This window comes from Microtus oregoni, unplaced genomic scaffold (assembly GCF_018167655.1).
Source record: "Microtus oregoni isolate MIOR12 unplaced genomic scaffold, Mior012 000024F_ref0000369, whole genome shotgun sequence".
NCBI lineage: Eukaryota > Metazoa > Chordata > Mammalia > Rodentia > Cricetidae > Microtus > Microtus oregoni.
In genome coordinates, this window is record NW_024543083.1 from 8,650,386 (window position 1) to 8,675,481 (window position 25,096).

Below are 25,096 nucleotides of genomic sequence, written 5' to 3' on the forward strand. Positions count from 1 at the left end.
AGGGAGAAAGGGGGAAGAGTAGGGGTTTCCAAACAGGGTTTTTCTATGTGACCCTGGGTATCCTGGAACTTGCTCTGTAGACCAGACTGGACTCGAAATCACGGATATCCACCTGCCTCTGCTTCCTGAATGCTGGGGTTAAAGGTGTGCACTGCCGCCGCCCAGCCTCAACAGGGTTTTTATAGCAACAGTGGCACAAGCTGTCAGCAGCAGCTTTTCCAGGCCTGTGACGATGGAAAAGACTTGAACTTTGGCTGAACCTCACAGCCAGATTTAATATAAGCTGCTATTCTACTGTGTACTCAGCCTATCTGTTTAATCTTCCTTCCCCTCCACCCCCAAGATAGGGTATCTCTGTAGCTTTGGAGCCTGTTCTGGAACTAGCTCTTGTAGACCAGGCTGGCCTCGAAATCACAGAGATCCGCCTGCCTCTGCCTCCCAAGTGCTGGGATTAAAGGCATACACTACCACTGCCCGGCATGTTTAATCTTCCTTTAAGAGAATTGTACAACAACCACCCTTACTTGCCTTGGGTTTCCCATGTAATCAGCTTTTACAACCTAAGCAAGTGCATAGCTTTTGTAATTTTAAGTTACGTATTCTTCCACGCCCCAACCCACACATATTTGTGTGTTATGGTCATCATTTGCTGCAAATAGCAAATAGGCTGAAAGTTCTTTATGAAATGAATACCATAGTGCTGGGAGCAGCATTGAGATACTGTGCTTGTTATCTGGGTTAGTTGGGGTCAACTGGGAGTCAGTCTACAAAGTATCTTTTATTTCTTCCTTATGTGATGCTTTCTGTGTTGTGCAATGAGAGAACAAAGCCCTTTGTTACACACATACACACACACACACACACACACACACACAGGGAAAGACAATATTCAGGCAGGCAGAAATTCAGAATCAGACACAGACAGGAATAACAAGACAGAGCGAAGTAGAAAATTCAGATCTGGCTTGCTCTTGGTTAGATGACACGCAAAGTGCTTCAATTTCTGTCTTTAATATGACACCAACACGTAATTGGTGGCTCTGAGTTTTATTATAGCATTCAAACTGCACAGGTCCTCTTCAAATTTATGATATAGACGGCCATCATTTATCCTTTTGTAGATGTACTGTTTCATCTCAAGGTTGGTGCCACTTAAATGGGTTCCTGTTGCAAGAAATTTGAGAAGCCTCCTCCTCCATTTGCAGAATATCAAGGGCTCCCACACATCGTGTGGAGGTTTCCATTTAAGATCTAACACGAGCCAGGTGGTGGTGGTACACACCTTTAATCCCAGCACTCGGGAGGCAGAGGCAGGTGGATCTCTGTAAGTTTGAGGCCAGCCCGGTCTACAAGAGCTAGTTCCGGGACAGGCACCCAAGCTATGGAGAAACCCTGTCTCGAAAAAACAAAACAAAACAAGACATAAAGATACAACACGAATCAAGAACAAAGGTACTGTGTGGACCCCTCCCTGGGCAGTGCAGAAAACAAAAAAAAGTGTTTTTGTTGTTGTTGTTTTTATTTTGGGTTTTTTGTTGTTGTTTTTTTTTTTTCAAGACAGGGACAGGGTTTCTCTGTGTATCCTTGTCTGTCCTGGAACATTGGAACATTCTCTGTAGACCATGCTGGGTTCAAACTCACAAAGATCCACCTGTCTCTGCCTCCCTCCTGAGTGCTGGAATTAAAGGCATGTGCTACCACAGCCCCAAATGTGTTTTGTTTTTGTTTAAAGACAGGTCTTGTTAGAATACTCCTGCTTCAGGCTCCTATAGAATTGCTGGGATTATAGGATTCTCCATCATGTGTGGGTTTTCCAGTATGATTTACAACGAAAACCCAAAACTGCTTGTGCCTAGGAAGATGGCTTGGCTGGTAAAGTTTACCATGCAAGAATTTGGCCTATATTCTGATCTCCAGTGTCTATGTAATGTGGCAGTGTGTACTTAGAACCTAGCAATGGAGAAGACCCATGGGACTCATTACCAAGCTCGTCCAGCCAAAAATCAGTAAGTTCCACGTTCAGCCAGAGAGGCAGAGGCAAGATCTATGAGTTCAAGGCCAGCCTGGACTACAAAAGCAGTTCCATGACAGCTGAAGCTACATAGATTCTTCTGCTGGGGAATATTATTTTTAGGTGTGTGACTTTTGTTTACGCTGCATTTGTTTTAACTCTGTGAAGCTGTGTTACCGTGCCTGTCTAAAACACCTGATAGTCCTAATAAAGAAATGGGTGGCCAGTAGCAAGGCAGGAGTCAAGATAGGCGGGGATAGCAGGCAGAGAATATAAATAGGAGAGAGAACGAGGAGCAAGAGAACAAGGAAAGGAGGACATCAGGGGCCAGCCACCCACGGAAAAAGAAGGAAAGAAAGATACAGAAGAAAGGTAACAGCCCAGAGGGTAAAGGTAGTCAGGAAAATTTAAGATAAGAAAAACTGGCTAGAAACAAGCCAAGCTAAGGCTGGGCATTCATATCTAAGAATGAGCCTCTGTGATTTATTTGGGATCTGGGAGGCGGGCTCCCCAAAAAGTCAAAAGAGCAAAACCATCATACAACAGATACTCAATGGCCTTCGTGGGAACCTAAAATCTATTATGATGTAGTGTGTTTCTCAAAGTACAGATCCATCTAAATCATATGGAGCATTTATTTAAAATGCAGATCCTAAATACACATACACATCAGATTCTTGGATACTGCCAAAGGTCTACTGAAGAGAGGACTTCTGGATGTATACCCAGGTATTTGATTACTACCAAATGTATTTAGTGCCTGCATCTTTTATGGCATTCACTAAGAAAAAGCCATCTGTTTACCTGTTTTATCCTCCGATAGGACTATGAACTTTAAGGTAGACACTGTGCTAACCACTTTTGTGTTCTGAGGTCAGAGTGGGCACATGAATGACTAGAGTTCACAAAGGGGGCTCCCGTGGACACTTGCGATTTGGGAGAGGCTTCCAAGAGTAACAAGCAAAACTATTTTCGTGGAACCATGACAATCACAGCTAAGGCCGTGTTCATCTTTGGCTACATAGTGAGTTTGAGGCCTGGGATACCTAAAAGCTTATCTCAAAAGAAAATAATAAACTATTTTAAAACTCAAGCAATAACAAAGGAAACCCACAAATAAATCCAAGATATATTGGATAAATTTTAATGGTATCAAGATATGAGAAATTTGTTAATATGTTTTCAGATTCCAAATCGCAACTTACTATTGATAAACATCACTTGTGGGGCTGGCTTGTACAGCTTAGGCAAGAGGAAGAGCTCTTGCCTAGGCCTGGAGACCTCGCTCGGCAGTTAAGAGCAACTGCTGCTCTTGCAGAGCTCCAAAGTTTACATTCACCTGCGACTCCAGTTCCAAGGGAACTGATGCCTCCTCTCCTCCACAGGCACTAGGTGCACACATGATGTACACACATACACGTAGACAAAACATAGACACAACGTAAAATAACCTTTAAAAAGTAAATGCCGGGGGCTGGGGAGATGGCACCTGAGTTCAATTCCCAGCAATGGCATGGTGGCTCACAAGCATATGTAATAAGACGCCCTCTTCTGGCCTGTAAGGATATATGCAGGCAGAATACTCCATATATAAGTAAATATTTTAAAAGGCAGCGATTATTTTTTTTTTAAAAAAGTAAATACCCCCCCCCCCGGCCTCTCTCACACACACAAAGGAGATGGTGCTGGTGGAATGGCTAGAGCGACTGGACTGCCCAGCACGCACAATCTCTTGTGACCTGAGTTTGATCCCCAGGACCTGTATGGTGAGAGGAAAATAGACTCCTGCAAATTGTCCTCTGACCTCACACATGGAGCCACACACGCATGCCACACACACATACACACAAATACATGAATGTTAAGTCTACAGAGTGAGTTCCAGGACAGCCAGGGCTACACAGAGAAACCCTGTCTCGAAAACCCCAAACCAACCAACCAAACAACAACAAAAACAATTTAAAAAGTAAACTTGTGGATATTTGTGTGTAGCTGCTGATTTGTACGGTATTAACATATTAATGTGATAAAAAAAATGTTCACGTTCGCTCAGTTTCTGAAAATGCTTCAAATCCTTGCCTTATAACCAAGTTAGAAAATACTAAAGCATTTTGTTTTTCCTTCCCGTGGCACCTGCCAGCCGGGCGCTTCAACAAGCCACAGCTGGGATTACGTGAACCTCCTCCACCAGGTTACACCACCTAGGACAAAAATACCTCTAGCTTCCACATCATGCCAGACGCACCTCTGTGCTTTCAGAGGTGCTCTTTGGGTAACCTCTCAATCTAGATTTCGGGGGAGCGGGAAGAGGGGGAGAGGAGAGACAGAGAAGAGAGGAGAAAGGAGGAGGAGAGAGGCAGGGAGAGAGGAGGGAAGGAGAGAAGGGGAGAGAGAGTGGTGCTAGCTAAACCTTAGGAGAATGCCAGATACCAGCGCCCTGCTGCCCTCCAGCCTGCCTTCAACCCTTCCTGTCGAGAGATCCTTCATCCCTGTGTCCCTCATCCCTGTGTCCTCCATCCCCGGAGTTCGGCCCATTAGGTGTAGTCAGGACCCCCCAGAGGTCAGGATGCCCAAGTCCCCTCCGGGAAGCGCCGAGCAGTCCCCGTGGGTCCAGAAGGATCACGTCGGCGGCTCCTCCCTCAGCGCCGCCGCTCGCGGGCCGCCCCGACCGTACCCCACACCGCCAGCGCGTGCCCGGCGCGTGCCCGGCGCCCGACGCCTGCCCGCAGGAGGCGCTACATCTCGCGCGAGCCCTGCACCTCTCGCGACACTTCGGCTGGTCCTCCGGTGCCTCAGGTCCTCACCCAGCGAGCCGCCTCCGTCAAGGCACGGCACTAGCCGCTGCGGGAGCGTCTCGGGGGAGCGGAGCCCGCGGTGCGGGGTTGGGGCGCGGCCGCAGGCTCCGCCCGCTCGCTCCGCCCGGGTCGGGAGGTAGGCTGCTGCGGGGACATGCCCCGGCTCCCTGGGCCAGGGCCGAGAGCGCGAGCGGCGGCGCTGCAAGCGAGTCCAGGTCGGCGCGGGGCACCCGGGCCGGAGCGGGCCGGGTGGGGGTGGGCTCCGGTGTCCTCTGGACCTCACGGCATCCGTGGGCGGCTCGGCTGCGCCCTGTCGGGGCGCGGGGCCTGGAGCTGGCGGCAGGAGTCTGTCAGGAGTGAGGGCAGGCCGAGGCTCTCGGGGATAACGGGGAGGCCCGGGGAGCGTTTGTCCCCGCTCTCGGTTTTGCCGTCCGACCGTGCCCCGCGGGGGCAGGGATGCTGCTCATGCATCTGCACACAGGGCTTTGGGTTCAGCATTGATGTGATGTCTGCTGTGCTAGTTCACTTGGCGTTTGAGTCTTGCAGCGGTGCTAGTTCACTCGGCCTTTGAGTCTTGCAGCGGTGCAAGCTCCTCTGTCATTCTCCGCGGAGGGGGCTGTTGAGGTCACCTGTTACTTTGCACCCGAAACTTGGGCTCCCAGTCTTCGTGGGCTGGTGAGCAACTGTGGCTGCAGGCAGAGTCCTGTTTGGGCGTTAAATGTACCACACAGTCCCTATTGAAGAACACTTGCTGGTTCAGCCAAAATGATTCTTAAGTGACTCCTTGTGTGTTTCATATTTTCAAGATTCGAATAGTTAAATAAATGTGTAATCGTAATGTGTCAGAGGTTTTAAGCTACCTGTTATAAGTATATGACACACTGTATGCTGCCATACTTGGAAGCAGTAGATTTTCAGCCTTTGGTGCTACGTTTAGGTTGAAGATTATGGTGAAATATCTTGTTACAATCAGTCTTGACCGTGTGTTTCTTGAAATTTCTGTGTTTGTTAAAGAGCTCATTATCTGACCATATGTGAAGCTGAACATTTTGTTTCCCTTCCCCCAAATAATTTTACATTTTTGTTTTAAGTTATGTAACTTTTATAATTTATAATTTGTTGTTTGTTTTCAAGATTGGCTTCCAAAAGATGATCATTTCGGCTGAGTGGCGGGGGCGAGAGGGCGGGGACACGTGTGAAAATTTACAGCAAAATAATTCTGATATTTTGTGTTCTAGAGCGAAATGTCATCAGTGGAATCACACCAGGAGCAGCTGTCTCAGTCAGATCCATCCCCTTCATCAAATTCCTCTAGTTCCTTTGAGCTGATCGACATGGATGTTGGCAGCCTGTACGAACCTGTCTCTTCACATTGGTTTTATTGTAAGATAATAGATTCTAAGGAGCTATGGATCCCTTTCAACTCTGACGACTCCCAACAGCTCGAAGAGGCTCATGGCTCTGGTAAGAAGAAAATGGCCTCTAATCTCTCAAACTAAAAAGTAATGGTCCTTACTGCCATCGCTATTAAAGTTACATTTTAGGAGCTTTGCATTTTTTGTTCTTTGAAAACTACGCTAAATTTCTGCATATTATCCAGTATTTTCTGTATTCTAGCTTGTGTTTGAGTTTTGACTTGGAACGTGTGTGTCTGGAGTCAGGTGTCACACTGCAGAATGAACTAACATGTCATTTGTTCTCGTCTCATGAGACAGGAATAGTGTTGTTTATGGTATAGCATTATGGTTGTCATTAATTTACCCTTTTATCTCTCAAGCAAAAACTTCAGAAAAATCTCTATGTGTATGTGTGTACCTGTATGAGTGTGAGAGTGTGTGTGTGTTGTGTAGGTGGGTGTGTAAGAGGCATTAATTGTCTAAGAAAAAGAAAAACTGTTCAGGTAGTATTTTTTCTTTAAAATATGATTGGGTTTTTTTATGATTGGTTTTTTGACATTTCTAAGAAAAGTAGTTCATGAGAAAGGTATGAACTACATTCCATTTGCTTTAATATGTCACCAAGTAGAAACTACGTTTCACGTGAAACTAAGAGTGTAAGTTAGGGTTTGATTTTGGGAGAGTTACTGCGGCATACTGCACTTCATTTCTCTTTTGCAACTCTTGCTAGGGAAAGATTGTAATGAGAGAGTTGTTCCCACGGATGGGGGCAGATATGACGTTCACTTAGGGGAAAGGATGCGGTATGCTGTGTATTGGGACGAACCGCCATCAGAAGTGAGACGATGTACTTGGTTTTACAAGGGAGACAAAGACAATAAGTACGTTCCCTACTCAGAGAGCTTCAGCCAAGTTTTGGAGGTATTCATCTGCTTCTGGTTTACTTACCATTTTCTTCATGTTTTCTTCTGTCATTTACTTTTTGTTGTTTTAATTCTTCTAACATATTTTGTGTACTTCCAGGAAAAATTTGCCTGCTTTTATATCATACTTTATGTAGTTTCTCTTTGCAAGTTAGTTTCACGGTAAAGTTTTAATTTTAGATTTTAAATTGTATAGAAATTGTATTATACCAGTTGGGTGCTGGTAGAGCATGCCTTTAATCCTAGCACTAAGGAGGCAGAGAGCAGCCGGATCTCTGAGTTCAAGGCCACACAGAAAAGCCAGGACTAAACAGAGAAATCCTGTCTTGAAAAACCAAAGGAAAAAAAAAAGAAAAAAATTGTGTTATACTTCTTAAGTGAATGTAAATGTTTCCCTAATGGTAATTATTGTTAACATTTACAATATGACTAAAAACAATCTTTTGATTTTTTGAGACAGGGTTTTTCTGTAGCTCTGGAGCCTATCCTAGAACTTGCTCTGTAGTCCAGGCTGGCCTCGAACTCACAGAGATCCATCTGCCTCTGCCTCTCGTGTGCTGGAATTTCAAGTTGTGCGCCACCACCGCCTGGTGCAATCTTTTTATCTTTATTTTTTTTAAATGATTTATTAGCTTTTTATTTTATGTGCATTGGTGTGAAGGTGTCAGATCTTGTGGAACTGCATTTTCAGACAGTTGTGAGCTGCCATATGGGTGCTGGGAATTGAACCCAGGTCCTCTGGAAGAGCAATCAGTGCTCTTAACCACTGAGCCATCTCTCCAGCCCCTTATCTTTATTTTTTAATTAATTAATTTTTTTTTTTTTTGATTTTTCTAGACAGGGTTTCTCCGTAGCTTTTGGTTCCTGTCCTGGAACTAGCTCTTCTAGACCAGGCTGGCCTTGAACTCACAGAGATCCGCCTGCCTCTGCCTCCCGAGTGCTGGGATTAAAGGCGTGCGCCACCACCGCCCTGCGCTAAATTAATTTTTTGAAACAAGATTTCTTTGTGTAGTTCTGGGTGTTCTAGAACTTGCTGTGTAGCCAAGATGGCCTCAAACTCAGATCTGTCTTCCTCTGCCTTCCAAGTGCTGGGACTAAAGGTGTGCACTATGACTCATAACCATTTTTAAAATTTTTTATTTTACTGAGTGTTTTGCCTGTGTGTAAGGGTACCATATGTGTCCAGTGCCCAAAGAGGCCAAAAGAAGGAGTTGTGTCCTCTGGAACTAGAGTTATAGATGGTTGTGAGCTGCCATGTGGGGCTGGGAATTGACTGCAGGTCCTTTACAAGAACAGCCAGTGCTCTTAACCACTGTGCTCTTTCTTTAGTGTGTTTTTCTTGCTCTGAGAAATAATGCTGGTCTTCTTGAACTCGAAACAGAATGTTATTGACCTGTGTGTCAATATGAATAGTGATAGAATTCAAAGTAGTATTTTTTTTTGTTTTAATCTGTTGTTATTTGTTTGTTTTTTGCCTGAGACAGGGGTGTTTTGTTTTGTTTCTTGAGACAGAGTCTCACATACCCCAGACTGGCCCTAAACTTGATAGGTATTTGAAGATGGCTTCAATTTCTGATATTCCTGCTTCTACCACCTTCGATTTTTTGAATCCATCACTATGCTTGGTTTTATGCCTTGCTGCAGATAGAATATGGGCTTTTTATATGCTATGCAAGCACTCTTACCTTTTTGAGACACTGCATCTTTGTGAGACAAGGTCTTATTGTGTTTCTCTGGCTGACCTCAGATTCACAGTAATCTTCGTGTTTTAGCCTTCTAAATGCTGGGATTACAGGTATAATGTCCACACTTGGCTGCTGGTCATTGTAAAAGAATGTCCAATGAGGGGGCTGGAGAGATGGCTCAGTGCTTTTAGAGGACCCAGGTTCAGTTCTCAGCACCCACATGGCAGCTCACAGCTGTTTGTGACTCTAGTTCTAGGGGACCTGATCTCTTCACACGGACAGACATGCAGGCACAACACCAATGCACATAAAATAAAAATAAATAAAAAATTGTTTAAAAAATTAAAAATGTTAATGAGCTGGGGAATATAGGTCAGTGGTAGAGTGCTTGTCTAATATATGCAAGGCCAGGATTACACTATCAAGAGTTTTTAAGTGAATTGGTTAAGTTGTAGAATGATTTTCTTGTTGGAATTCATTAATAAGTTCAGGTTTAACAAAAAGTACTTAGAAAGTATAATATTTTATTTATATTATAAAATTTTATTTTAAGGAAACATACATGGTTGCTGTAACTTTGGATGAATGGAAAAAGAAACTAGAATCTCCAAACAGAGAAATTATTATATTACACAACCCAAAGGTAAAGTGAATAAAAGCATGTTACTGAGAATAAGATCAAAGGTTAAGATATTACTAAGCAAAACCATTATCTTTTGTTCTATGGATGCCACATAGGATAACCTTTGGCTTAGTTGATATTAAATTCACTATTATTCAAAAGTTATTAATACTTATAATCATTATTTACTCCATTCAGGTTTTACATAAGAATTTTATACATGTATGGTATATCCATTAATATAATGTGTCTGTGTATGATTTGTGTCCGATGTGTGTGTGAATGTGGGTGTGCACATACAGCAGTGTGCTTGTTGAAGTCAGAGGACAGATGTGAATGCCCGTCATGTTCTTCGTTGTTAGCTAGTCCACAAACCTTTAAGGCTTCTCTGTCTCTATTTTCCAGAACCTGTGCTCTGCCTCCCAATTCAAGAGCATTTTTTTTTTTAAATATTTATTTATTTATTATGTATACAATATTCTGTCTGTATGCCTGAAGGCCAGAAGAGGGTGCCAGACCTCTTTACAGATGGTTGTGAGCCACCATGTGGTTGCTGGGAATTGAACTCAGGACCTTTGGAAGAGCAGGCAATGCTCTTAACCACTGAGCCATCTCTCCAGCCCAAGAGCATTTTTATTAAGATGCTTGTGCTATTGTGTCCATCACTCACGGTCTCTAGGGTTTTAACTTCGGTCCTACACTATGATAACAGTGAGTGCTTTGCCCAATGAGCCATTTCCCCAACCCTAAATAAGTTTTTTTTTTTTTTTAATTTTCGAGACAGGGTTTCTCCGTAGCTTTTGGATCCTGTCCTGGAACTAGCTCTTCTAGACCAGGCTGGCCTCGAACTCACAGAGATCCGCCTGCCTCTGCCTCCCGAGTGCTGGGATTAAAGGCGTGCACCACCACTGCCCGGCGCTAAATTTTTTTAGGGAAAATTATGCCACTATAGATTAAGAAAACCATCTACATTATGTAAGCATGTCTTTCATGTATAGGGTTGTTTTTTTTAAGACAGTGTCTCAACTATGGAGCCTTGGTTGGCCTCAAACTCATTATATAGGTCATACTAGCTATGTAGACCAAGCTGACTCACAAACTCACAAAAATTCTTGCTTCTGCCTCCCTAATGCTGGAATTAAAAGCATGCACCACCACACCTGGCCCATGCATAGGATATTATTGAAATATCTGTTAGTCTAATGTATTTTCAGAGTTCTCATCTTAGTCTATAGGAGTTACATCTCAAAGTTCCAGTTGAGGTTTGGTATATGAAAGATGTGTTTCTGTCTTCAAAATGTATGAAATCATAAGTTAATGTAGACTATGTTACTCTGATCTTTTCTGTTTAAGCTCATGGTGCATTACCAGCCAGTTGCAGGGGCTGATGAATGGGGTTCAACCTCCACAGAGCAAGGGCGACCAAGATCAGTAAAAAGAGGAGTTGAGAACATTCCTGTTGATATTCACTGTGGTAATGTTAATCATTACTTTCTCTTTATGTTCTGATATGTTTGGTTTATTGTTTAAATTGTGACCTTTTATTCTTTGGTGTTACATTACTTTGAACCTTAAAAATGGTCTTTAATTATATGGCCTTATTCTAAATTAAGAGCAATATCATTTCATCTAAGTTGTTTGGGTTTTAGTTGTTTGTTTTTAGCAAAGGGTCTCATGTAGGTTAGGGCTGGCCTCAAATTTGTTTTGTAGCTAGGATAACTTTAAAGTTTTGGTACTCCTGCATCCATCCCTCTTGTGCTGAGAGTGCAGGTGTGAGCCTCAGCTATACCCAGTTTATGTTGTACTGGGGGTCACAGCTAGGGCTTTCCCGCACGTGGGAGTGCACATCACAGCTCCAGCAGAGGCTAGTGATCTCTGAGTTTGAGACTTGCCTGATCTGCATAGATCTCAAAAAACCAGCCAACCCACCTAGGACTTGGTGTGTGCTAGGCAAGCATTCTGCCGATTGAAGTACTTCTAGGTAATGTGTGTGTACAAGCATGTGAATGTTCAGGTGCTGGTGTCCAGAAGCATAAATGGGGAGACCAATAGTATGTTCACTGAACCAGAAGCTCACTGTTTAGGCTGGTCTGGCCGACCAGTGAGCTCTGAGAACTGTCTGCACTCTCCAGTGGTGGGGATGCAAGCACAGGCAGCTGTGCACTGATTTTTATTTGGGTGCTAGAGACTGAAACTCAGGTCTCCGTGCTCTTGCACTCTTCCCAACCAAGCCACCTCCTCGGCTCTGGGTTTTGATTGTTTGTTTTTCTTTTGGTCCCTAGTCTCTGAACCATTTATTTCTCAGAAATACAGAATGCTTCACAAATTTGTGGGTTATTGTTGTGGAATATTATTTTAAGGTGTGTTATATTTCTTCGTGCTGCTTTTTATAATGCAAAAACATGTATTTGTTTGATTAAATAGAATTTTTAAAATGCAAAAGACATTTGTTTTATTAAATGAAATTAACCTGGGAGGAGGCTGCATCAGCAATTAGCTGACAGGAAGTGGTAGGGAGCAACCAGGTGTAGCAAGTGTTCTTAAGTGGGAGCTGAGAGAAGGTCTCATGGGTTTTTTGGGAGCAAAAGAGCAAGGAGAAGAAGGTTTGCTAGTTGCGATTCAGTCTCTCTCAGCTAGCAGAATTCCACCTCAACCTTTGAATCCTGATTTCTACAGACGAGTAGGGATCTAGATAATGTTTCCCTCAGTGGCGTTACGGAGTTGCAGTTGTGGATTAGGACAACACTTGCTTAAGGGGCAGCCACTGAGTTGGGGGAAAAACAGCCAGCAGGCTGTCCTTACAAAGGGCCATGCTAATCTTCTCTGTATTGATTCAGTTTCAGCATATGTGCTACTGAAGTGAATTCTGGCTTTTTATTCTTTTTGGGTTTGTTTGTTTTTTTTTCTTCTGTAGCTTTGGAACCTGTCGTGGTACTCTCTCGGTAGACTGGCTGGCCCTGAACTCACAGAGATTAGCCTTCCTCTGCCTCCGGGTGCTGGGATTAAAGGCGTGCACCGCCATCGCCTGAACACTTTTTTTTTCTTTTTTGAGGTGTGGTCTCACTGTATAATTCAGGCTGGTCTACTTCAGTGTTTATTTCCCAAGTGCTGGAATCACGGGTGTATGTACATCATCCTCGCTGTGCATACTGTGACAGCAGAAGACTCATCGAAAGTCACTTCTCATCAAGAAGCCACTGTATAAAAGGAACTGATTTAGTTCAGTTTTATAAAGTTTGATTCCTCCTGATTAACTAGAAATTAGTTTTTGGTAATTTCTGTCTTTGATTTTCAGTTAAGGGAAACTTTTTCAGAAGAAACTTAATGGTTATTGCTAGCTACCTGTGGTCACTTATGGTTAATTTTAAACATATTTAGCTAGATTACACAGTGCTTTTTCTCGTGCAGAAGAAATTATTTGTTTCTTGAACAAAATCTTAGAGTTACTGTAATTTAAAAGACAAATTGAAGCCAGGCATAGTGGCACATAATGTAATCTCAGCACTCAGGAGGATCTCCGGTTTGACCCATTGTGGGCTTCGTAGTGAGTGCCAGGCTAGCTTGCAGTTTATAAAAGCAACTCTCTCAAAACCAGCAAGTTAGCTGGGCTGTGGTGGGGCACACCTTTAATTCCAGCACTTGGGAAGCAGAGGCAGGCAGATCCCTGTGAGTTCAAGGCCAGCCTGGCCCACAAAGCTAGTGCCAGGACAGCTAGGGCTGTTACACAGAGAAACTCTGTCTCGAATAACCAAGAGAGAGAGAGATAAAAGAAAATTAAAGTTATTTCTTTTTTAAGATTTATTTATTATGTATAAACATTCTGCCTCGATGTATGCCTGCACGCCAGAGGAGGGCACCAGATCTCAGTACAGATGGTTGTGAGCCACGATGTGGTTGCTGGGAATTGAACTAGGGACCTCTGGAAGAGCAGCCAGTGCTCTTAACCTCTGAGCCATCTCTCCAGCCCCCTTAAATTAAAGTTAAAAAGGATTCAGGGCATAATAACTCACGTCTTTAATCCCAACACTTAGGATGCAGAGGGAGGCAGATCTCTGAATTCAAAGCCAGCCTAGTCTACATAGTGAGTTCTAGGACAGCTACAGCTATGAAGAGAGATGCTATCTCTACCCTCCCTCCCCAAAGAAGATAAACTTAAAATTTCAGCCTCTAAAACCATGACAGACATTATTGGAATGATTGGTAAGAGTAGAACAATTAGATAAGAAGAATGTATCAATACGTGGATTTGGTCACTGTACTGTTACACAGAGGTGCATTCTGAGGAAGCATGAAACCTAGTGATGAAGTCAGTTTACTTCCAGATAATTCAGAGAAATAAATACGTGTGTATCTATATACCCAAGAAGAAAGCAAAGTAAAATTAATATGATTATGAATTTGTAACTGGAATTTGGTCTATGCCCATGATCCTAGGATTTGGGAGGTGGAGGCAAGAGGTTCAGTTGAAGGTTAGTCTCAACTCCACGCCAAGTTCAGGGTCAGCTTGGGCCAGACCCAAGGTCAAACCAAACACTAAAGCAAAGAAATTTGGGTTTTTTAAAAGTGCATGGGGGTTTCTTAGTATTTTTTTTCTATAGCTTACAGTTTCTTCAAAATAGTTTTAAAACCTGAAAAAAATCTTCAAGGACATTTTAAAGAATACTTACAGTCCCAGCATTCATGAGGCAGATAGGTGGATTTCTATGAGGTCAAGGCTAGCTTGAACTACATAGTGAGTTTCAGGCCAGCCAGAGCTATATAGTAAGATCCTCACCAAAAAAATAAAAAAAATTAGAAAATTAATGTACTATTACTAGATAGTTAAATATGTGACTGTTTTGTGGTTTTTAAATTATCTCTTATTTTAAATTTTGATATAACCTATATCTAATTTTTCTTTTTAATTTTACTTCTAGGGGAACCTTTACAAATAGATCATTTAGTTTTTGTAGTCCATGGGATTGGACCAGCTTGTGATCTCCGTTTTCGAAGCATTGTTCAATGTGGTAGGTTTGCAGAGCGTATGATAGATCACTTAAGAATTGTTTCCTGTGAGCCAGGATCAAGCATTGTCTTTTGGTCGTTGTCTTAGCTCCATAAGAAGATTTGTAAAGTTAAAGATGACAAGGGAGTGAAGCGTCCCAGCTGAGACCTAAGTACTAGGAATTTCCAGAGACTTAATACTCTTAGCTAGTAATCCATGAGTGAACATGCCTCTAATCGCTGTGAGTTGTTTGTGATTTAACCAGCCTATTCATAGCCAAATTTAGAGAGAACAGTAAATATGGGAGTTTAAGTAAATAGAAACTTATTGCTGCAATTAATACCATGACAAACCTCAAGCTTTAAGCCATTTTGAAAGGTAGTGTCTTCAAAGCTTGATGTTATCTAAAGTCTGCCCCACTTGGGAGTTCCCTTCTACTTGGCAATGGTTCTGGATAAACTAGAATTATTATCTGCAAGGTTCAGGTTGATAAGAGTGTTGAACAGCAGTGTGTGTGTGTTTCTTTCTTTTGTTTTAAATCTAAAGTATTAGAGCTGACGAGATGACTCAGCAGTTAAAAGTACTCAGTGGCTGGTCTTCCTGAGTTTCAAGCCTTGATTCCAACACCCATGAGGTGGCTCACACCTTATGACTGTCAGCTCCAGGGGATCTGATGCCAATTTCTAGCCTCTGCTGGCAATGCATGCATGTGGTACAGACATACACGCAGAAAAAGCACACATATGAGTAAAATAAAAATATTTTTGTTTTGAGACAGGGTCTCACTATGTAGCTCTGGCTGTCCTGGAACTCTCTCTGTAGACCAGGTTGGTCTTGAACTCACCTCTGCCTCCCAAATGCTGGAACACCATTATGCCTAGCTAAAAATGTTCTTTTGAAAATATATAAAGTACTGGCTAATGGATGCTTTTAAAAACCAGGAAATTTGACTTTTGAGTAGCTGTCTTGCCAGTGCACTAGCCTATTATTTCTGTCTGTCTGTGATTTTTTGTTTTGTTTTGTTTTTTTAACAGTCTCTTCAGCCGGGAGTGGTAATGCATGCCTTTAGTACCAGCACTCAGGAGGCAGAGGCAGGCAGATCTCTGAGCTTGAGACTAGCCTGGTCTCCAGAGCAAGTTGTAGGATAGCTCAGGCTACACAGAGAAACCCTGTTTCAATAAACAAAAAAGAAAACCAGTCTCTCACTTATGTAGCTCTGGCAGGCTAGGAATTAATTATAAGAACCAGCTGTTGTCAACTTGAAGGGTTCCACCTGTCTTTGCCCCCTGAGTGCTGGCATTGAAGGTGTGAGCTATCACTCCCTATTGCCTTTTCCTTTCTTAGTGAACCTCGACTATTTCTCTTTCTTTTTTTGTGCATTGGTGTTTGCCGGCATGTATGTCTGGTTGAGGGTGTCAGGTCCTCTGGATCTAGAGTTACAGACAGCTGTGATTTGCCATGTGACTGCTGAGAATTGAACCCCGGGTTCTCTGGAGGGTGCTCTTAACCACTGAGACAGCCCTTCAACTACTTATTTTAAAAATAATTTTTAAACTTTTAAAGATTACATTCTTTTATTTGTGCTTGTGTATGGGCATATATGTGCCACAGCACATTTGTGGAAGTCAGGAGAAGTAAGTTTTCTCCTACCATATGGGTGCACAGTCTTCAGGCCTGGTGGCAAGCACCATTACTTACTGGGCATTTTGCTAGACCAACTAGCTGATGCTGCTTCTGTAAAACAGACACGCTAAAGCAAACAAACAGGAAAACAGTGTCACCTAGAGTAAATCACGATTTAAAGACTCTTGACATGGAGTCATGTGATTTTAAAAATGAAACCATTTTATTAATTTTGATGTCATTTTTTTTTTTAGCTTTGGAGCCTGTCCTGGAACTCTGTAAATCAGACTGGCCTCAACTCACAGAGATTGGCCTGCCTCTTCCTCCCTAGTGCTGGGATGAAAGGCGTGTACCACCACCATTCAGTAGTTTTTCTTTTGCTATAATATTTTGTATGGCAAACCCAAACTTTATATTAAATGAACATCTCCTCATTAAATGTCTTAGTTTTCCTAAGCTAGTCTGCAGTCAGTATGTGTTCCAAGCAGCTGTCATTAGGCAGCAGCTGCTGCATGTTTTGTTGCATCCCGAGTCTATGTATTAATTGCTTCACTGTTGATGCAGAAGTTACTTTTCTTTTCTAGTTAATGATTTCCGAAGTGTTTCCTTGAACCTGCTACAGACACATTTCAAGAAAGCCCAAGAAAACCAGCAGATTGGAAGAGTAGAATTTCTTCCAGTCAATTGGCACAGTCCTTTGCATTCTACTGGGGTAGATATGTGAGTATTTCCTTATACCCTTAAATTGTTAACTGTGATTGTAATATTTTCTGATCATCATTATGCTTAAGGACATTTATGCTTTGGCTGATTATGTACTAAAAATAAAATTTTTAGCCTGGCAGTGGTGGCATATGCCTTTAATCCCAGCACTCAGGAAGCAGAGACAGGTGGAGGAGGTAAGTGGGTCTCTGTGAGTTCAAGGCCAGCTTAGTATGCATAGTGAATTCCAGGATAGTCAGGACTACATAGAGAAACCCTGTCTCAAAACACCAAATAATAATAATAAGCTTCTCTTGAAAGCAGCATCTTTTTATATATCAGCTTAGTATTCTTTCTTTCTTGCCCTTTCCTCCAACAGATCCACACCAGCCTCCTCTTAGTCCTGTAAAAAAAAAAAAAAAAAAGCCATGTCCTCAAGGGTCCCTCCCTCCCTCCCTCTCTCTCTCTCTCTCTCTCTCTCTCTATCTCTATCTCTCTCTTTCTCTCTCTCTTGTGCGTACTTTCTGTTTTGCAGTTTTCAAGAATCAACCCATAGGGTTTACCCATGCCAGGCAAGAATTCTGTTATTACAAAGCCACATTTCCAGCCCACCAGCATTGAGGGTCATTGATTCGTGAATGATGCAGGATTAGCTCCTTCTCCCAACACAGCCTTTCTTTTGGATAGGGTTTTCTATGTAGCCCATGCTGACTCTGAAGTCTTGATCCTCATTCCTTAGCGTCCCAGTACTGACATCAGACATGTGCTGTACTACCGTGTACAGCTTCAATGTGGAGCTTTTATATTTCTTTAATTATGTATGAGTGTTTTGCCTGCGTGCCTTCCCCCACTTACCAGTGTATAAAGGCCTGCGTGGTTAAATTTAACCACAGATCAAATTTGTGGTTAAAAAAACATTGAATGCTTCCTGAATTTGCATGTCATCTTCATACAGTGTGCATGCTAATCTTCTGCGTATCATTCTAATTTTAGTATATGTGCGGTAGAAGCAACCACTATATAATTTCTCAGAGATGTATCATTAAGTGATGGTCAGTTCTTTGTCTTTAGATTTCTCTAGTTAAAAGTAAAGTATTGTCCCTTATGTGATAACACGTGCCTTTAATTGTAGCACTCAGGAGGCTGAGGCAGGTAGACTGAGTGCAAGACCAGCATGGTCTACATAGTGAATTTCAGGCCATCCTGTAGAGAGACCTTTTTTTAAAAAAAAAAAAAAATGACCCCCCCCAAGAAATCCTTTATGTATAATGTGTGTGCACGAGCATGTACATGTTTGTGTGCAGCCACATTCTCTGTAGTGTACATGTGTTAGTCCAAGGAGGAAAAATGTTAGAAGGCAGTTTCTCCTTCCACCATGGGGTTTGTGTAGTTATAACACTTAACTACTAAGCCATCTCACCAGTCTAGCATTTTTCATATAAAAATAAATAAGCGTGTCTATTATATTAGTATGCAAATTTGCTTTCATCTTTAATAAATGATAAAATTGGATGCTATCAAAGATTTATTTTAAAAGAATTTTTATTTACTATCAGTGAACGTTTGATATATCTACATACCTAGGGTCTCTGAATATATGATATTTACTCATTTTATGTATGTACATACCTAGAGTCTCTGAGTGTATGATATATACTTTATACACCTACATACCTGGGGCCACTTAAGCATATTTTGGATGAAGAGGGATCACAAGTTCAAGAAACCCTGATATATATTATTTTTTAATATGTACAATTTATCCAATAAATCAGTACCATTCAAAATGTTCTACAAAATATACTACATTTATACACAAAATTCTTAAAAAAGATTTAATTACCAAATAAATGTTCCTGAGACCTAGTTTGGTAGCAAATGCCAATAATCCTAGCCTGGTGGAAGTAGGAAGAGCAAGAGTTCAAAGTCGTCTTTAGCACATAGCAACTTTAAGGTCAGTCTAGTCTACATGAGATGCTAGCTCAAAAACTCTTGAATTCCTGATCCTCCTGCCCAGACTTCCAGTGCTAGGATTGCAGGCACGCCACACCTAGTCAGTTATGCAGTGCTTGGTGCATGCTACTAGGGAAGCATCCTGAGCTATGGTCTCGTCATCACACATTTGAAAAAATCTTTTTTCTATTCTTTGACTATTTTATATATGTATTCAGAGTATCTTGATGATATTTACTTGCAACATGTCCCTTCCACTGTCCTGTTAATCTCCAATAGGTCCTTTCCCACCTTCATGTCTTTTGTGTGTAACTCACTACATCCAGTTACTGCTGTTTGATGGAATGTTGACTGATATTGTTGACTTGGCCTTGTGCGGATTTATTATTTTTACTTCTGTGTAACCATGACTGCAGTGAGTTCAGGAGGGCAGCAGCCATATCATGTGCAGAAGACAGCATTTCCCAGCATCTCTCCCTTGCCTTTAGCTCTCGCATCTTCTGCCTTCGCTTCTGCATTGTTCCCAGAGCTTTGGAGGGGTTACTATAGAAGTCCTGTGTAGGGTTGAGCACCCAGCAGTCACCGGTTCTTTCATTTGGCCAGTTATAAATCTCTGAATGAACTGCTGCCCAGTGCAGAAGAGCACCTGTTACCAAGGATGAAGTCAGCATTAATCCATGTAGCAAAATAACATAGTCGGTTCCTTACTATGTCTATGACTCTTGGGCCATGGACTTTTAACTAGGTTTCCAGTACCAGGCTTGCTTGATAATAAATGTGAAGAGAAATTCATGCCAGCAACATTTGTTTCTAGTGTTAAATCTGCCATGCCTAGCTTAAGCAGCAGTCTTTTAAAAAAAAATTTGAGACAGGGTCTCACTATGTAGCCTGGCTGGCTTAAACTTGATGTAGATCAAGCTGGCCTTGAATTTCCAGAGATCTGACTGCTTCTGTCTGGAGTGCTGGGATTAAAGGTGTGTGTGGCAGCATGCCAGGTCTTATTCTTAATGTTATTAAAACCAATGTTAATTGGAGTTGATTGTGGTTTTGGAAGCTAGTTACAATTTGCCAACACAAGCACATGCATTTAGTTTCAACTATAATGTTTCCATCCCATTGTTAAAATTAATGTCATGAATTGACTGCCTGAACCAGTGGCCACTGTGGGAACTTCATTCTGTAACTATATTTGAGCTTTCTTTCTTATTTTCTGTACATGAATGTTTGCCTTTCTGTCTATCTATCAACCACTTGTATGTCTGGTACCCAAGAAGACCAGAAAGGGCATCAAATCCCCTGCACCTGGAATTATGGATAATTGTGAGCCACCATGTGGGTTCTAAGAAGCAAATCCAAGTCCTCTGCAAAGAGCAGCCAGTTCTCTTAACTACTGAGTCATCTCTCCAGCCCTCTATAATTCTATAATTAACCCCCCCAAAACATTTTTTTTTTCTGTTTTTTTGAGACAAGATCTCTCCATGTAGCCCTGGCTCTCCTGGAATTTCCTTTGTAGGACAAGGCTGGCCTTGAATTCACAGAGATCCACCTTCCTCTGCTTCCTGAGTTCTGGGATTAAAGGTGTATGCCACCATGCCCAGCCCCATTAGATAATTCTTTTTTTTTTTTTTAATATTTTTTAAATTATTTATTTATTTATTATGTATACAATATTCTTCCTGCGTGTGTGCCTGAAAGCCAGAAGAGGGCACTAGACCTCATTACAGATGGTTGTGAGCCACCATGTGGTTGCTGGGAATTGAACTCAGGACCTTTGGAAGAGCAGGCAATGCTCTTAACCGCTGAGCCATCTCTCCAGCCCCCCATTAGATAATTCTTAAAGCCAGTATATATAATCACAGTACAGCAGAACATTGAATAAGCACTGGCTGTTTAAAACTCAGCAGAGAATGGCTCAATAAGCTTCAAATTCAGAAACAGTCCAAGAGAATTATTTAAAAGGTAGCTAAGCATTTATATGAGTATAAAGGTTCATTAGGGGATCCAGCACCCTCACATAAAACAAAAAGAAATTATATAAAAAGAAGATAGCTATTTCTTTTCTCAGACTACTATACTTAAAATGCTTGTTTAATGATTTTCTTGAAATTATTTGAGGTGTAAAGTACAGTTTTTCCTTTTTTTTTTTTTTTTTTTTTTTACAGTTTCAGGTAAGAATGATGGTGGAACATAGTGGTACCTTGCTTTCTATTGGCCTTGTATTGATAATGAGCAGCCCCACTTTGCCTTTACACATGGTGGAGTCAGGATAGACCAGGCCGAGGTGGAGCATCTCTGTTTAGTCTGTTCAGTCCTACCTCTCACTGTCATACATTTTATCCTTTCTCTCTGGAGTTGAAACAGTCTCCTAGTTGGAAATTTAAGGTGCACATTTCTGCTCTGAGAACATTGTGATCACACTTCATTGTTTGTAGGATTTTCCTTAAGTTTCTTGTAGCCAGAGAAATTATTGATTTTTTTATATGTAGCATATTATAGAAGTATTATGATTTTTGTTGAACTAGGAAATAAAATGAAAAAACACAGGAAGGCTTAACATTCCTATTAGTAATATATGGGTCTCTAAACTTTCATGTTTAGCAGTAAAAGTCTGCTTGGATTCATTTTACATCTCTATATAATTAAGGAGGGATTTTTTTTTTTTCCCCATCATAGCTTTTTGTTTGTTTCTTGAGTCAGGGTTTCTCTGTGTAACAGCTCTGTCTGTCCTGGAACTAGCTTTTGTAGACCAGGCTGGCCTCAAACTCATAGAGATCCCCCTGCCTCTGCCTCCCAGTTTCCTGGGATTAAAGGTATATGCCACCACCATCAGGCCCACCACAGTTTGATTTTTTTTCTTTTTAATTTATCTGTTTATTTTACATCCTGGCTGCAGCCTCTCCCCACTTCATCCTCCCCTCCCATTCCCTTTCCTTGTCTCCCTATCCCTTCCTCATCTCCATCCAGGAAAGGGCAGGTTTCCTATGAGTATCAGTAAAGCATGGCATATTAAATTGCAGTAAGACGAAGTACCTCCCCATGTGTTAAGGCTGGCCAGGATGACCTATTATGAAAAGTAGGGTCTCAAAAGCCAGTAAAAGAGTCAGAGACAGCCCTCGTTCCCACTGTTAGGAGCCCCATAAGAGGACCAAGCTACATAACTGTAACATATATGCAGAATGCCTAGGTCAGTCTCATGCAAGCTTCCTGGTTGTCAGTTCAGTCTCTACAAGTCCCTGAGCCCAGGTTAGTTGATTTTGTGAGCCTTCCAGTATTTTAAGGTAGGATGTGCATTCTTAGCTGGGCATAGTGGTATTACCTGCCTTTAATCCAGCAGTCAGGAGACAGAGGCAGGTAGATCTCTGTACACAGAGAACCCTGTCTTTGAATAAATAAGTAAGTAAATAAATAAATAGTTGTGCATTATTTTTACCAAGTAATTAACCTTTCTATTTCACATTAGATGTTTAATTTTTTGAAACAAGGAAGAATCATAATTTGTTTTGACCTATAATTTTCTTTTTTAAAATGTTGCCTTTATTTTTGGTTTCTTATTCAAAGATGATAATTTAGTTGGTTAACTGATACACTGGCTACTCTTTGAAAAGGAGACTCAATTTTAAATCTGTAATAACCATAAGTAAATTGTATGATAAAGAAAATAGTATCTAATGGGGTTGCGGATTTAGTTCAAGACCTCATGTTCAGTTCGCAGTTCTGGGGGAAAAGTATCTGAATATATGGCTCTGTAGTTAAGAATACATGCTACTCTTGCAGAGGTCTCAAGTTCTGGTCCAAACACCTACATGGTAGGTAGCTCACAACTGCCTGTAACTCCAGTTCTAGGGACCTCACACCCTCTTCTGGCTGGGGTATTACATACCTTTAATCTGAGCACTCAGGTGGCAGAGGCAGAAGGTCTGTGTGAGTTTAAGGCCAGTCTGATCTGCACAGCAAGTTCCAGGATGATCATGGCTACTTAGACCCTGTCTCAAAAAAAGAAAAAAAGTATCATTTCTAGTTAGCATTCAGATTTCTAAATCCCAGGGCAAGAGGGAAGTCTGATTCAGTCAACTTTCCTAATTTTTGCTCCCTGGGAGATCGGTACTTTGAATACATGTGAAATGGGACCCTTTCCCCAGTGCCCTTCCCCTTCCTGGGCATTTACCTTTTCCCAAGTCCCTAATCCACCTCCTCTTGAGAAAAACTGGATATCGGGGCACAGGGAGGGGAGCTGACCAGAGGACCCTTTTCTGTGGTATTAGAAGGAGGAGGGACAGCTGGGGTTTCCCCCACCTACTCCAAACTCCTGGCAACCCCCAATCAATGTTTGAGCCTCCTCGTCCCCTGGGTACCCCTTGGTAAATCCTTGGTGATGTTTTTGGCAATTTCAGGAGTAAAAGGTCATTCTCATAGGGAAATAATTCCAATTTCCAGTCTGACTAATATTTTATATACGTATACAAACACAGATGTATATATACATTTAAAATTGAAATCCATGCTGAGGATGGCGGTGTACACCTCTAATCCCTTACTGGAGAGGCTGAAAAAGAATAACAAGTTCAAGGGCATCCTGGGCTACAAAGTAATGGGTTGTCATTTTTATTTTTTCTAAACTGAGATCCAAACAAAGTCAGTGCACTGAACTTAAATGACCTCTCTCTCTCTCGTTTTCTTTTGTTTTGTTTGTTCTTTGTTTTGTTTTCTTTAAGACAGGGTTTTTCTGCATAGCCTTGGCTGTCCTGGAACTTGCTCTATAGACCCTGATGGCCTCAAACTCACAGAGATCCATCAGCCTCAAATAGCATGTCTCTAGTCTCTATACCTTACCTCTGTATTTCTCTTCTTTTTCTTTTTTTTTCTCTCCCCAACTCCAATTTCTGTATTGAAGAACCTGGGTTGTCTACTTGATTTCTTCTTTTTTGTTTCACTAAACATATTTTTTCAAGCCCCTGTTTTTCTCCATCTGGTATCTCTTATAACATTGCGTGTTTGACTCTAAACTTTAAGAGTAAGCTAAATAATAGTTTAGAAGTAGCAATGTACTAGATTTAGGTTTTCTGCTCAAAATAATCTTTTTTTTTTTTCCCCTCTCAGAGATCTGCAACGAATAACCCTGCCCAGCATTAATCGCCTCAGACACTTCACTAATGATACAATCCTGGATGTCTTCTTTTACAATAGCCCCACCTACTGTCAGACCATCGTGGACACAGTAGCTTCTGAAATGAACCGAATATATACACTTTTTCTACAGAGGAACCCCGATTTCAAAGGGGGTGTATCCATTGCTGGTCATAGTTTAGGTAACAAATGAATTCCCTGTAGCCAGAGAGGATTTTCACATTTTGAAACACAGAGTCTTTTTTTTGTTTGTTTGTTTTTTTGTTTTTCGAGACAGGGTTTCACTGTGGCTTTGGAGCCTGTCCTGGAACTAGCTCTGTAGACCAGGCTGGTCTCGAACTCACAGAGATCCGCCTGCCTCTGCCTCCCGACTGCTGGGATTAAAGGCGTGCGCCACCATCGCCCGGCTCGAAACACAGAGTCTTAATCAGTAACAGATTCAGAGAACCACAAGACATCTGTGGTGAAGAATTGGGAAGGGGCTGGAGGGTGGTGGTAAACTGGAAAGATTCTCTGTTGGTTTTCTTACATTTGTAATTGGCTTTTAACTTTTTTGTATAAAAGACAGCCAATGTCTTAGAAATTGTCCCTTCTTCTATTTTACTTATAGGTTCGCTTATATTGTTTGATATCCTAACAAATCAGAAAGATTCTTTTGGGGATATTGACAGTGAAAAGGTAATTTAGAAGTTTAGATAGGTTCTCTTGTAGTATTTCATACTAAGGACTTATAGATTTTCAACCTTTGTGTTTAGCCGAGTTTAGTCTTATGCCATAATTTTAAATGTATATTTATTTTAACAACTTGGTAATTATCTATTGTGATTCTTGGGTGATAGAAGCAAGACAGTATTTTGCTTCTATAAATCACTGCCATATTGTGAAATAAGTATGGTGCCTTCTGTCTCTGTAAATATGCACTACTAGTACATGGACAGAGTTGTAGCCATTGAGTTCATTGTAGATTGTGTGTAAGGATGTGGAGAGGACTTGGATGGCTTACAGAAGTCATGTTTGGAAGCCAACTGGAAACATGACGATGAAACCTGTCTCTTCATCAATCAAAGTCTCCCATGAACATTTTATCATGGTAGTAGTGATTTGGTATTCAGTAGACACTGTCTTCTATTTTTCTTTTTGTGTAAGTATACTGTGAACCCTTGGGCTCACATTCTTAGGCTATTTTATATCTTTTTTGTCTTTTAGATTTATTTTTATATGTGTGGCTTTTTTAATTTTCATTTTTATATATGAGTATTTTGCCTGCATGTTTGTAT

The 25,096-nt window shown here is 41.5% G+C and overlaps 1 protein-coding gene and 1 non-coding gene across 5 annotated transcripts in view; one reads left to right on the forward strand and one right to left on the reverse strand.

Annotated features, from left to right (window-relative positions):
• Nucleotides 1-4,776: 4,776 nt before the first annotated feature.
• Ddhd2 (DDHD domain containing 2) overlaps nt 4,777-25,096 on the forward strand; it is a 33,594-nt gene continuing 13,274 nt past the window's right edge. For 2 of the 4 annotated variants that reach the window (XM_041673577.1, XM_041673579.1), the window contains exons 1-9: nt 4,778-5,021; nt 6,045-6,270; nt 6,934-7,124; nt 9,365-9,454; nt 10,787-10,907; nt 14,350-14,439; nt 16,625-16,760; nt 23,793-24,001; nt 24,430-24,497. In XM_041673577.1, the coding sequence (XP_041529511.1) occupies nt 6,051-6,270; nt 6,934-7,124; nt 9,365-9,454; nt 10,787-10,907; nt 14,350-14,439; nt 16,625-16,760; nt 23,793-24,001; nt 24,430-24,497 (1,125 nt within the window). In that variant the 5' untranslated portion in view covers nt 4,778-5,021; nt 6,045-6,050. Of the gene's footprint in view, nt 5,022-6,044; nt 6,271-6,933; nt 7,125-9,364; nt 9,455-10,786; nt 10,908-14,349; nt 14,440-16,624; nt 16,761-23,792; nt 24,002-24,429; nt 24,498-25,096 lie in introns of all 4 variants that reach the window. The other 2 variants (XM_041673578.1, XR_005976275.1) reach the window with 2 other exon arrangements.
• On the reverse strand, nt 17,653-17,759 carry LOC121462453. The gene has a single exon (XR_005976317.1). It is a non-coding gene; the product is annotated as a U6 spliceosomal RNA (small nuclear RNA).